At 46.2% G+C, this 12,482-nt stretch overlaps 1 protein-coding gene and 1 pseudogene across 2 annotated transcripts in view; one reads left to right on the forward strand and one right to left on the reverse strand.

Moving 5' to 3' along the window:
• Positions 1-1,637: 1,637 nt before the first annotated feature.
• LOC119936611 lies at positions 1,638-7,704 on the reverse strand (annotated as a pseudogene).
• Positions 7,705-8,413: 709 nt separating this feature from the next.
• The window catches only part of CHST11 (carbohydrate sulfotransferase 11), a 218,116-nt gene continuing 214,047 nt past the window's right edge, over positions 8,414-12,482 (forward strand). For both annotated transcript variants that reach the window (XM_038756781.1, XM_038756782.1), the window contains exon 1: positions 8,414-8,761. In XM_038756781.1, the coding sequence (XP_038612709.1) occupies positions 8,644-8,761 (118 nt within the window). In that variant the 5' untranslated portion in view covers positions 8,414-8,643. The remainder of the gene's footprint in view (positions 8,762-12,482) is intronic.

Below are 12,482 nucleotides of genomic sequence, written 5' to 3' on the forward strand. Positions count from 1 at the left end.
TTAGGAGAACTTATCTCCAAGGCATGATACGCTTAGGTACTCAATAAATACTGATTATACAACTATCATGGGATTTATATATTTATGTTTTGCTCACTTGTGTTTATGGTATTTGTTAAGCACTTGCTACGTGCCAAGCACTGTTCTAAGCTCTGGGGTAGATACAAGGTAACCTGGGTGTCTCATGTGGGGCTCACAATCTTAATCCCCATTTTACAGATGAGGTAATTGAAGCACAGAGAAGCCAAGTGACTTGCCCAAGGTCACACAGCAGACTAGTAGCGGGGCTGGGATGAGAACCCACATCCTCTGACTCCCAAGCCCATGCTCTTGCCACTAAGCCACATTCCTTCTCTTACGTATTGATTTTAGTTGTGCCTATTCTGCCTTCCATATTGGCTTCAAAAATCCTTGAGGACAGAGATTAGGTCTTCTATTTCCTTTGTAATTTCACACTGTGTCTGGCATGGAGCTCTGCCCAAAATACATGATGAATAAGTGTTACTAACTGACTTCTACAGCCCCCCAAATCCCAATAAAGTCCCCTTGCCTCTTCCTTTCCTTTTCTTCTCAATTCTAATTTCTCAGGTGAGCTGTAGTCTCTTTATGCCTTAAGGATATTGCCTAACTCAAAGGGCTGATTTTTCAGCCTTTAATTTGTCAACCCCTCTTTGCTGCTGTTTCTAAAGCTTGAGGATATGCACACTGCTTTCATTTTCAACATTATCTCTTCTTTGACTGGTTTTCTAGAGGACATCCACAAACCTCTGAGTGTGGATTTCTCCTGCAAGATGCAATCTCTTTGTGTGAAAGCTTTCCCCAGTTCCCATAATTTTAATTTTTGCAGATGTCTAATTCTAGAAGCTGCATTACACCCTTTGCTCCATTTTTCCTAGTATTCTGTCCCAAAGATAATTTCATTTCTAATCTTTTATTTCTAATTTCTTTTGAAAAATAGAGGATTCAGTTTCTCCTTCCATTGAATCCTCTTAGTCCTTGAGATTTTTTTATACTCTTTAGTGAGTTAATAATTCATCATTCAATCAACAGTATTTATTAAGCTCCTATTATGTGTAGAGCACTTGTACTAAGCACTTGGGAGAGTTCAACTGAAATGAGACATATCACTACAATTGATATATCCAGATTATCTTGCTCATAGGGATAACAGTAGCTTGTGTCCTTCAGGAAATTAATAAAGGAAAATATTTTTAAGTAAGAAAAGCAGAAAAAAAGCAGTGAGGAAATAGAGCTTCCCCATTAGATTGTAAACTCCCTGAAATCCCTCACCTCCATTTGCCATTACTTTTTTCTGCTTTAGATATTCATACAGGCCCAAGGAGAAAATGCTATTTTCATTCTCTAACTCACATAGGGGAGAGGATTTTGAGTTCGATACAGGAAATGGAAGAAAACATTTATTTTCCGATTTCAGTTTCACTTGAACAACATGAGACCCCCAAAGTTGAATGACTTTCCAACAGCTGTTTTAATCAAATTTTGTTTTTGAGTTTTGGTATCTTATGAGTCTTCAGATCTGTATCACCAGATGCTCCCCTTCTAGGAGGCTTCAAGTGTTAGAAATGACAGCTGACCAGGGCACCTCCAGCACAGCTTTCGCATCAAAGCACAGAGGTTCATTTGCCCCAATACATTCTCTCAGTGTCGTTGAGGTAATGATTTTTCTGTTCTTTCCTTTTCAATTTGAAAGCAGCGGTTACCAAGCCAGTTTCTGGGGTCCAGGGTTCAGGGCTTAACCCTATCTTGATTGGAATTTCAAATCGCTTCAACTTCATTGTATTTGCAGCCTCTTTGATCTCTTTCAGTATTTCTGCTTCCTTGGTAGGGTTGTTACAGACATCCACCCAGTACCCCTTGACTCCACTCTGCTCCTAATAAAGTCAGTTTTTTTTTAAATTTGTAACCACAAAGCTGATCATGTAAGACTGATCACTTTTGGCAAAAGCACAGATGTTGTGCTTGAAGAAAGTCGACTTCACTTTCCCGAGCAATATGCGTGCTCCTGCTTGCAGCTTTGCTAAATCTTTCTTCTGACCAATTATTTTTGCAAATACCCATCAGGATGAAATTCACCAAGATCTCCAGTAGAAAACCACCTTTGCCATTTTCATCCAGAAAGTAAACCTCTGCTGTTTTCTCTTAATTTTAAAAATTGCCCATGGAGCTATTTTGCCCACCAATTACAATTTCACTCCTGGAGGTTGGCTTGTCTTGAGATGTGTAGCCTCCTTCTTGCCAGTTTTAATCTCCCAGCAAATAAAAGGAGCTCCAACTCAGCTAGTGCTATAATCAGTAACTTCAATAACTGTTCCTGCACCACATGTTTCTGTTAATCCATAACCCTGGCTAACTGGGCAGCGGAAAGAGACGTTCATAAACCTATGTGACTGAGGTGAAAGAGGGGCTCCTTCGGACAGCATCCTACACACATTCCCCATTAACAATGCTTTGACCTTTTTAAATAGAGGCAGATGACACAGAGGTGCAGCCTAACCTTTTTCAATCTGTTCCAGTTTATAGTCATGGCCTTTCTTGAACTGCATCTTCTGAAAATATTTTATCTTCTCGATTTTACTTGTAACGGTTTTATACAGTCTGACTATGGTTTTGTGCAGCTGCCATAAATGCTGATTTGAGTACACTACAATTTCTCTGCTTCCTCTTTTAATTTTACTGGGCTGACCAAATAGTGGAGTGGAGAAGAGTATCCAATCCTAGAGCCATAGGTAAAGCATGATATTTCTGCTGTCAATTCCAGGACATGAGCCAATGGTGAATAAGCAACATACGTTTCCTTTGGGCCCAGGCCAGGTATCCTTTCACACTGGCCTGACATTCCATCTCTCATATAGCAGTGATGCATCACCAATCCCTTGGGGCTACCAGTCGTGCCATTGGTATACATTATTACAGCAGTGTCTGAGGGAGTAGGCTGATTTTGAACTTCAGTTCTGTAGACCTTGAATTTGGTCTGAAGCTGAATTCATTCATTCAATCATATTTATTGAGCGTTTACTGTGTGCAGAGCATGGGAGCTGCCACACTCCATCTGATAGTCTCCTAAATGATGTGCTGGCCATCATGATTTGGTTTTCTATTTTCTGGTCTAGTATTTAAATGTTGGAGCGTTGCCTAGATATTTGCCTAGATAACAGATTTCCCGGACAGCCTGCAGTTCCATGTTGCTGATGAAGATCTTCGGTTGAGGGTTGAGTTTCCCAGATACAGTTTGCTACATTAGTGTGGTTTTCTTCAGTAAATTAGCTGAGGAAGAAGAATCAGACAAAACATCCTCATCTTGGCACAACCAGTCATGTCACTGTGGAGCCAGCTCAAGATTTTAATGAACCTCTCAGGGCAGCCAAATTTACTTAGCACTTGTAATTACCAGAACGCTGATGGTATCAAACGCTGTTGGATTGTCTATAAAGGGAAGCAGCCATGAGGTAGTGAAAAGGGCGGAGGACTGGAAGTCAGACTAGACTCCCCTCTAGATTGTAAACTTGTCATGGGCAGGGAACTTGTCTACCAACTCTATTATGTTGCATTCTCCCTAGTGCTTAGTACAGTGCTCTGCACACATTAAGCACTCAATAAATACGATTAGTTGATGGATCAATCAATCAATCATATTTATTGAGTGCTTACTGTGTGCAGAACACTGTACTAAGCGCTTGGGAAGTACAAGTTGGCAACATATAGAGACAGTCCCTACCCAAGAGTGGGCTCACAGTCTAAAAGGGGGAGACAGAGAACAAAAACCAAACACACTAACAAAATAAAATAAATAGAATAGATAAGTACAAGTAAAATAAATAAATAAATAAATAGAGTAATAAATATGTACAAACATATATACATATATACAGGTGCTGTGGGGAAGGGAAGGAGGTAAGATGGGGGGATGGAGAGGGGGATGAGGGGGAGTGGGAGGAAGGGGCTCAGTCTGGGAAGGCCTCCTGGAGGAGGTGAGCTCTCAGTAGGGCCTTGAAGGGAGGAAGAGAGCTAGCTTGGTGGATGGGCAGAGGGAGGGCATTCCAGGCCCGGGGGATGACATGGGCCGGGGGTCGATGGCGGGACAGGCGAGAACGAGGCATGGTGAGGAGATTAGCGGCAGAGGAGCGGAGGGTGTGGGGTGGGCTGTAGAAGGAGAGAAGGGAGGTGAGGTAGGAGGGGGCGAGGTGATGGACAGCCTTGAAGCTGAGGGTGAGGAGTTTCTGCGTGATGCGCAGATTGATTGGTAGCCACTGGAGATTTTTGAGGAGGGGAGTAACATGCCCAGAGCATTTCCAGACAAAGACAATCCGGGCAGCAGCATGAAGTATGGATTGAAGTGGGAAGAGACACGAGGATGGGAGATCAGAGAGAAGGCTGAGAGAAGGATCAGAGGACCTGAGTTCTAATTCCAGCTCTGCAACTGATGGACCTCAGTTTCCTGGTCTCTAAAATGAGGATATTCTCCCTCCTAGCCTATGAGTCCCTTGTGGGACAGGGATTGTGTTTTACCTGACAATCTTGTATCTACACTAGGGCTTAGCACAATGTTTGGCATACAGTAGATTCTGAATAATTTCGGTTCCCATTATCCTCATTAATGAACCAATACAGAAGTTTTGATGTCTCTTCTTCTGATTCTGATTCTGTTCATGTCCTCCTTGGAGGGAGGAAGAAGTCGGCTACAGGCCAGGGTTCAGAGTTTAGGGCCATGGGGTGGGGCCTGTAATTCCTTCTAGAACAACCCCAAACACTGCACCTTTCCCACTTAGAGAACAACTATGGAGTTGTGTCTGCTTAGATAGGGGACGGCTCTGCCTGGCCGGGCTAGGAGCCTATTAGTTTTTCTGAATGTCACTACCACTGTAGTGTTGCTTCTAACTGACTTTACCCTAGAGTGTCTGTCTGTGCTTTGCCCCGGTTTTTAGTTTGAGAGCCTCTGAAGGCCAGGGACGACATTTGACTTAACATCTTAGTACCTAGTGCTTTGCTCAAAGAGAGGGCTTAAATAAGTATCAGAAAGAACAAAAGCCCCTAGATTAAATTACAGTCTGTCAAGAAAAACCAAGTCCAAACAGCATTTAAGAAAAGCCATTAAAGAGAAATAAAAGACTCACCGTTCAGAGACCCAGCTCATCAACATAATAAAAAACCAAACGCTTTAGTACAGTGCTCTGTAGATGGTAAGTGCCCAGTCAATAGCACTGATTAATTGATTCGTCTTTGCTCAACAGGTAAAATGGGAAATTACTGTCTTTTGTGACCGAAGAAGGTGTGAAAAGGCGGTGACTTTTGACTGCCCACACCCTTTCTGCCCCACTTTCCTCCTGAAGGGAGAACCCATAAAGTATGCATTAAAATGATTTGAGGTTGTGCACAAATATTGGCTAGATATTATTTTTAAGGAAAAAATAGTTCTGATCATTGTTCTTTCAAACAGGCTCGTGTCCTCGAGGTCAGTAATTCTAGGCAGTTAACCAGAATAAATTAACCTAGTGAAAACTTAAGTTTTTCTAGTTTTTTTTTTACACGCATGCAAGCTAGTGATTTACACACAATTTGTCAATGTCTACTTTATTGACCGGAAAACGCTATGTAAATGTGAGTAATCGGAGATTTTAAATCAGTTTATGTACTGGGTTAGAATAATGCAAGCTTTCAATTTATTTGCGAATGTAAATGTTACTGCATACTTGACATTTCCCACTAGTTTGATTTAGTAGACGGTGTCTTGGGGTTAGCATTGTAGGCTATTTTCAAGTTTTGGATGCTTATGCAAACTGTGGAAATGTATTGGGACACACTTTACCGCTCCCTTCTGTCCGAGCCAGCTATTTTAAAACGTGTGCGACGGGGGCAGACGTAGTCGTCAGCGTGAAAGATTTCACTTGTCTGGAATACTAAGACGGGGCAGTTTTTGACCTTGACTTTCGGTAGCCAATGGCTCTTTTCTTTGCACTCTCCAAAGAAGTGCTAAGGATGGAGTGTTGGCTGATTAAACACCCTCCCCCACTCCGACCCTCCCCCAAACAAATGTCCTTTATCCCCCCACAAAAATCCGTCTCCCTGTTCCAAGGTCTAGGGAACGGTTCCTCCGAAATCCCTTAATGCCTTTTAATAATCTCTCGCTCCCTCCGCATCACCTCAACTCACTCCCCTTGCTCTTCTCCCACTCCCCACCCTACGACACTTTATTTATATTGATGCCTATATACTTGTTTTGATGTGTACGTATCTACAATGTTATTTATTCATATTGATGCCTGTTTACTTGTTTTGATGTCTGTCTTCCCCCTTCTAGACTGTAAACTCTTTGTGGGCAGGGATTGTCTCTATTGCAGAACTGTACTTTCCAAGCGCTTAGTACACAGTAAGTGCTCAATAAATACAATTGAATGAATGAATGAACTTAAAAGCCGACCGCACCATGGCACATACAATCAGCATGTGTCTCTGGAAGACTTTAATAATAATAATAATAATAACAATAATGATGGTATTTGTTAAGCGCTTACTATGTGCAAAGCACTATTCTAAGCGCTGGGGAGGATACAAGGTGATCAGATTGTCCCACTTGGGGCTCAGTCTTGATCCCTATTTTACAGATGACGTAACTGAGGCACAGATAATTTAAGTGACTTGCCCAAAGTCACACAGCTGACAATTTCCCATTGTTGGGTAGGGACCGTCTCTATATGTTGCCCACTTGTACTTCCCAAGCGCTTAGTGCAGTGCTCTGCACACAGTAAGTGCTCAATAAATGCGATTGAATGAATGAGTGACTCGGCGGAGAGGGATTTGAACCCAAGACCTCTGAAGCTCGCGCTCTTTCCATTGAGCCATGCTGCTTCGCCAAGGGACCTTCCCCTCCCCAACCTGTCGCTATACTTTGCAATCAATCAATCAATCGTATTTATTGAGCGCTTACTGTGTGCAGAGCACTATACTAAGCGCTTGGGAAGTACAAGTTGGGAACATATAGAGACAGTCCCTACCCAACAGTGGGCTCACAGTCTAAAAGGGGGAGACAGAGAACAAAACCAAACATACTAACAAAATAAAATAAATCGTCATCAATCGTATTTATTGAGCGCTTACTGTGTGCAGAGTACTGTACTAAGCGCTTGGGAAGTACAAGTTGGCAACATATAGAGACAGTCCCTACCCAACAGTGGGCTCACAGTCTAAAAGGGGGAGACAGAGAACAAAACGAAACATACTAACAAAATAAAATAAATCATCATCAATCGTATTTATTGAGCGATTACTGTGTGCAGAGCACTGTACTAAGCGCTTGGGAAGTACAAGTTGGCAACATACAGAGACAGTCCCTCCCCAACAGTGGGCTCACAGTCTAAAAGGGGGAGACAGAGAACAAAACGAAACATACTAACAAAATAAAATAAATCATCATCAATCGTATTTATTGAGCGATTACTGTGTGCAGAGCACTGTACTAAGCGCTTGGGAAGTACAAGTTGGCAACATACAGAGACAGTCCCTCCCCAACAGTGGGCTCACAGTCTAAAAGGGGGAGACAGAGAACAAAACCAAACATACTAGCAAAATAAAATAAATAGAATAGATATGTACAAGTAAAATAAATAGAGTAACACACCTCATCTCATCTCCGTGCTTTTCCCGTTCCCGTTCCCCTCTCGACATCCCGGAGATGTTCTCTTTGGCCATGGAAACGCTGTCCCCCTTCCTTCCTCTCCCCCTGGTCCCCCTCTCCATCCCCCCTCATCTTACCTCCTTCCCTTCCCCACAGCACCTGTATATATGTATATGTTTGTACATATTTATTACTCTATTTATTTTACTTGTACATATCTATTCTATTTATTTTATTTTGTTAGTATGTTTGGTTTTGTTCTCTGTCTCCCCCTTTTAGACTGTGAGCCCGCTGTTGGGTAGGGACTGTCTCTAGATGTTGCCAAATTGTACTTCCCAAGCGCTTAGTACAGTGCTCTGCACACAGTAAGCGCTCAATAAATACGATTGATGATGATGATGATGTCAGTCGGGAGTTTCAGCGCGGGAGGCGGCGGAATGGGGATAGAAGGGCTTTGGGACCCGGGGGATCGCGGCTCTCCCTCCCAGGGAAGCCGCCGGACGCGACCATGTTCCCGTCGGGGGCGGGGGAGGGCGAGACGCTCCGCCCCGGCGGTCGCGTGGTCTGGGTTGGCGGCTCTTCGATGACTCCCCCACCTCGCGTTGGTAGAGTCCAGCCTTGGGATAGAGCGAGGAGGGGAATGAAGTAGCCCTTGTTGGGAGCTGCAGACAGCGACATCCTTCAGTGGAGCGGCGGCTCCGGCGGCTCCGGATCCTCCGGCTTCGGGAGGAAGAGCTGCAACATCAGCAGCAGCAGCAACTGCAACATCAGCAGCAGCAGCAGCAGCAGCAGCAACAGAAGCAGCAGCAACAGAAGCAGCAGAGAAGGAGCTCATCCCTGCGTGCACTTCCCAACTCCAGCTCCTTGGACACCCCGGCTGGGGAAGAGACAGAAGGACAGCGAGAGAATCCCTCCCTCCCTCCCCCCAGCCGCTCCGTGCATGCACGGCTGAAGGTCCCCCAGTTCCCGAGCCGCCCCCCGCTCCCCCCTTCGCCCGCACCCGGGACAAAGCCATGAAGCAGGCTCTCCTGGAAGTAATGAGGATGAACAGGATTTGCAGAATGGTCTTGGTCACTTGCTTGGGATCCTTTATCCTAGTCATCTTCTATTTCCAAAGTATGTTGCATCCAGGTAGGGGGCGCGTTCGCTTGGTTTTGTTTTATAGTCCTATTTTCTCTCTCTTCTTTCCTCCAACCTTTCCTGACCGACCTCGTGCCCCTGACCCACCCCGAGGACCTCTGTCTGTCTCTCTGAAATGCGGGTTTGGGATAGGGGTGGAGGGGATGGGATGAGGAGGAAGAGGGTGAGGGTTTTCCGAGTCTCATCCTTCTCCTCTTTTCTCATCGCCTCTTCGGCCGGGCTTGAGGCTGCCTCGATGGGGCCCGAGGGTGTCCTGAATGGGCGGATACTTTTTCCTCTTTGTGTCTTGTCTTCTCTGGAAGATGTCGGGTTTTTTTTTCTTTCTTTCCCTGCGGGATTATATGCGCGCGAGTGTATATATCTGTATATACATACGTATATGTGATTTAATTATAATGATAGCATTTATTAAGCGCTTACTATGTGCAAAGCACTGCTCCAAGCGCTGGGGAGGTTACAAGGTGATGAGGTTGTCCCACGGGGGGCTCACAGTCTAATCCCCATTTTGCAGATGAGGGAACTGAGGTCCAGAGAAGTTAAGTGACTTGCCCAAAGTCACAGCTGACAAGTGGCGGAGCCGGGATTTGAACTCATGACCTCTGACTCCAAAGCCCGTGCTCTTTCCACTGAGCCACGCTACTTCTCTATTTATGTGTGGGTTTGTAGGAAGGGTGTGAAGGATGGTAACAATACAAATTGTGGTTTTTGTTAAGCACCTACTGTGTGCCCGGCACTGTACTGAGCGTAGGGGTAGTGGCAGGGACTGAGCCAGTGGCTGCCTGGATCTCATGGGAGAGGAAGGGGATGGAGACCACCCCCTTCTTCCCCTCCAAAGTCTCCGGGATCCCTAGGTCCTTTCCCAGGGATTGGGAACATCGGGATCAGGGAGGGAGTGGAGCTGGATGCAGCCTGCGCTTCGCGGAACCTCCGTGGAGCGGGGCGGAGGCGCTGGGCTGAACAGGTGGGTTGGGGGACATGCAAGCGTTTAGTACAGTGCTTTGCACCCAGGAAACACTCACTAATACGATTGAGTGAATGAATGAATGGGCGGGCTCTGGGCCCGGCTTCTGGTCCGGTCCGGGGCCTCTTCTCAATTCAGTTCAACTCAGTCGTGTTTATTGAGCCCTTACAGGGTGCAGAGCACTGTACTAAGCGCTTGGGAAAGTACAGTGCAGCTGTGGAGAGAGCCCGTCCCTGCTGACCACGAGCTGTCCTAGGAGGGAGGGAGGCCCGGGACTGGGCGGTTTGTCCGACCCGATCCGACACCTTTAAATAATAGTACTAATGATGACATTTATTAAGCACTTGCTATGTGCAAAGCTCTGTTCTAAGCGCTGGGTAGGTTACAAGGTGATCAGGTTGTACCACGGGGGGCTCACAGTCTTAATCCCCATTTTGCAGATGAGGTAACTGAGGCCCAGAGAAGTGAAGTGACTTCCCCAAAGTCCTACAACTGACAGTTGGGGGAGTCGGAATTTGAACCCATGACCTCTGACTCCAAAGCCCGCGCTCTTTCCACTGAGCCACGCTACCCCTTTGTCCCCGTCCCAAAGGGCGAGGAGCCCCGGGCGGAGGGCAGAAGCCGAGGTTTGACAGCCCCCCGCCAGAGTCCGGGTTTGGGAGTCATAGGGCGTGGGTTCTAATCCCGACTCCACCACTTATCAGGTGTGATTTTGGGTAAATCACTTCACTTCTCTGTGCTTCAGTTCCCTCATCCGGAAAATGGGGATGAAGACTGAGTCCCACCTGGGACAACCTCATCATCTTGTATCTGTCCCAGCGTTTAGAACAGTGCTTGGCACATAGTAAGCGCTTAACAAATACCATCATTATTATTCCCATGCCGAGACCGTGCCAAACTTGTGTCGGGAGACAAGGGGAATGAATCCTTGCCTCCCGACACAAGTGTGCCACGGTCTCGGTGTGGGAATAATAATGATTATTTTGGGGGGGGGACTCATTCCCCCCCCAAAGCCCTACTGAAGGCGAACCTCCTCCAAGACTAAGCCCCCTTTTCCTCAGTTTCCCCTCACCCTACAGTACTTACCAGAAGCAGCGTGGCCCAGTGGAAAGAGCCCGGGCTTTGGAGTCAGAGGTCATGGGTTCCAATCCCGCTCCGCCACTTGACAGCTGTGTGACTTTGGGCAAGTCACTTAACTTCTCCGTGCCTCAGTTACCACATCTGTAAAATGGGGATTAAGACTGTGAGCCCCACGAGGAACAACCTGATCACCGTTTATCCACCCCAGCGCTTAGAACAGTGCTTTGCACATAGTAAGCGCTGAACAAATGCCATCATTATCATTATATATAGTATAATATAGGTGAATGTGTATATATATAATTCTATTTATATTGATCTCCGTTTACTTGTTTTGATGCCAGCCCTTAGAACAGTGCTGGACACATAGTAAGCACTTAACAAATGCCATTATTGTTATTATTATTATTATTATGTCTGCCTCCTGCCTCTCTAGACTGTGAGCCCGTTAGTTGCAGGGTTTATCTCCTTCTGTTGCTGTATTGTACTTTCCAAGCGCTTAGTCCAGTACTCTGCACACAGTAAACGCTCAATAAATACGATTAAATGAATGAAAGAACGGAGACGTGGTTCGTCCAGGGCGAGGACCAGACTCGGGCTTCCTCCGCCCCCGCCCAGGTAGCTAAACCCTCAGGAGTCATTCCCGGGATGCCACGTTACCGCACTAAAAACGCCTTGGAAAGTTGGCCTTTCCCTTCCCCTTTGGCAGCCCCGTGGCTGGGCCCTTTGCTTTCTAAATGGGTTTTTACCGCTTCCACGTTGCCTCGGAGCCGTCATTAACTTTCTTCGGGTGGAAGGGCGTTGTGGAGATAGTAATAATAATGGTATTTGTTAAGCACTTACTATTTGCCAAGCGCTGGTAGATACAGGGTAATCAGGTTGTCCCACGTGGGGCTCACACTTTGAATCCTCATTTTACAGATGAGGTCACTGAGGCCCAGAGATGTGTAGAGACATGCCCAAGGTCACAAAGTAGACAAGGGAGAAGCAGCGTGGCTCAGTGGAAAGAGCCCGGGCTTGGAGTCAGGGGTCGTGGGTTTTAATGCCGGCTCCGCCATTTGTCAGCTGTGTGACTTTGGGAAAGTCACTTAACTTCTCTGTGCCTCAGTTCCCTCATCTGTAAAATGGGGATTAAGACTGTGAGCCCCACATGGGACAACCTGATCACGTTGTAGCCCCCCCCCCCCAGCGCTTTGAACAGTTCTTTGCACATAGTAAGCACTTAACAAATACCGTTATTATTTTTATTAAGGGGCAGAGTCGGGATTAGAACCCAGGACCTTCTGACTCTCAGGCCGGTCTCTTTGCGGCATTGGGGTGCTGGGAGCGAATCTCCTTGCAGGGAGGGGATGCATTCGTGGGTGCTACCCCCAGTGAGATAGCCCAGGGAGGCGGGCCAGCCGGCCGCCAGCTGTGGCCCAGGAGACCCGCCGCTCCGAGGACTTGCCCGACAGCATGCATATGACCCAAGTTGTTCATGCATTCATTCGATCAGTCGTATTTATTGAGCACTTATTTGTGCAGAGCAAGCAGCATAGCCTAGTGGATAGAGCACTGCCTTGGGAATCAGAATGTGATGGGTTCTAATCCTGACTTCACCGCTTGTCTGCTCTGTGACCTTGGGCTAATCACTGAACTTCTTTGGGCCTCAGTTCCCTCATCTGTAAAATG

Source organism: Tachyglossus aculeatus, chromosome 14 (genome assembly GCF_015852505.1).
Source record: "Tachyglossus aculeatus isolate mTacAcu1 chromosome 14, mTacAcu1.pri, whole genome shotgun sequence".
Taxonomy (NCBI): domain Eukaryota; kingdom Metazoa; phylum Chordata; class Mammalia; order Monotremata; family Tachyglossidae; genus Tachyglossus; species Tachyglossus aculeatus.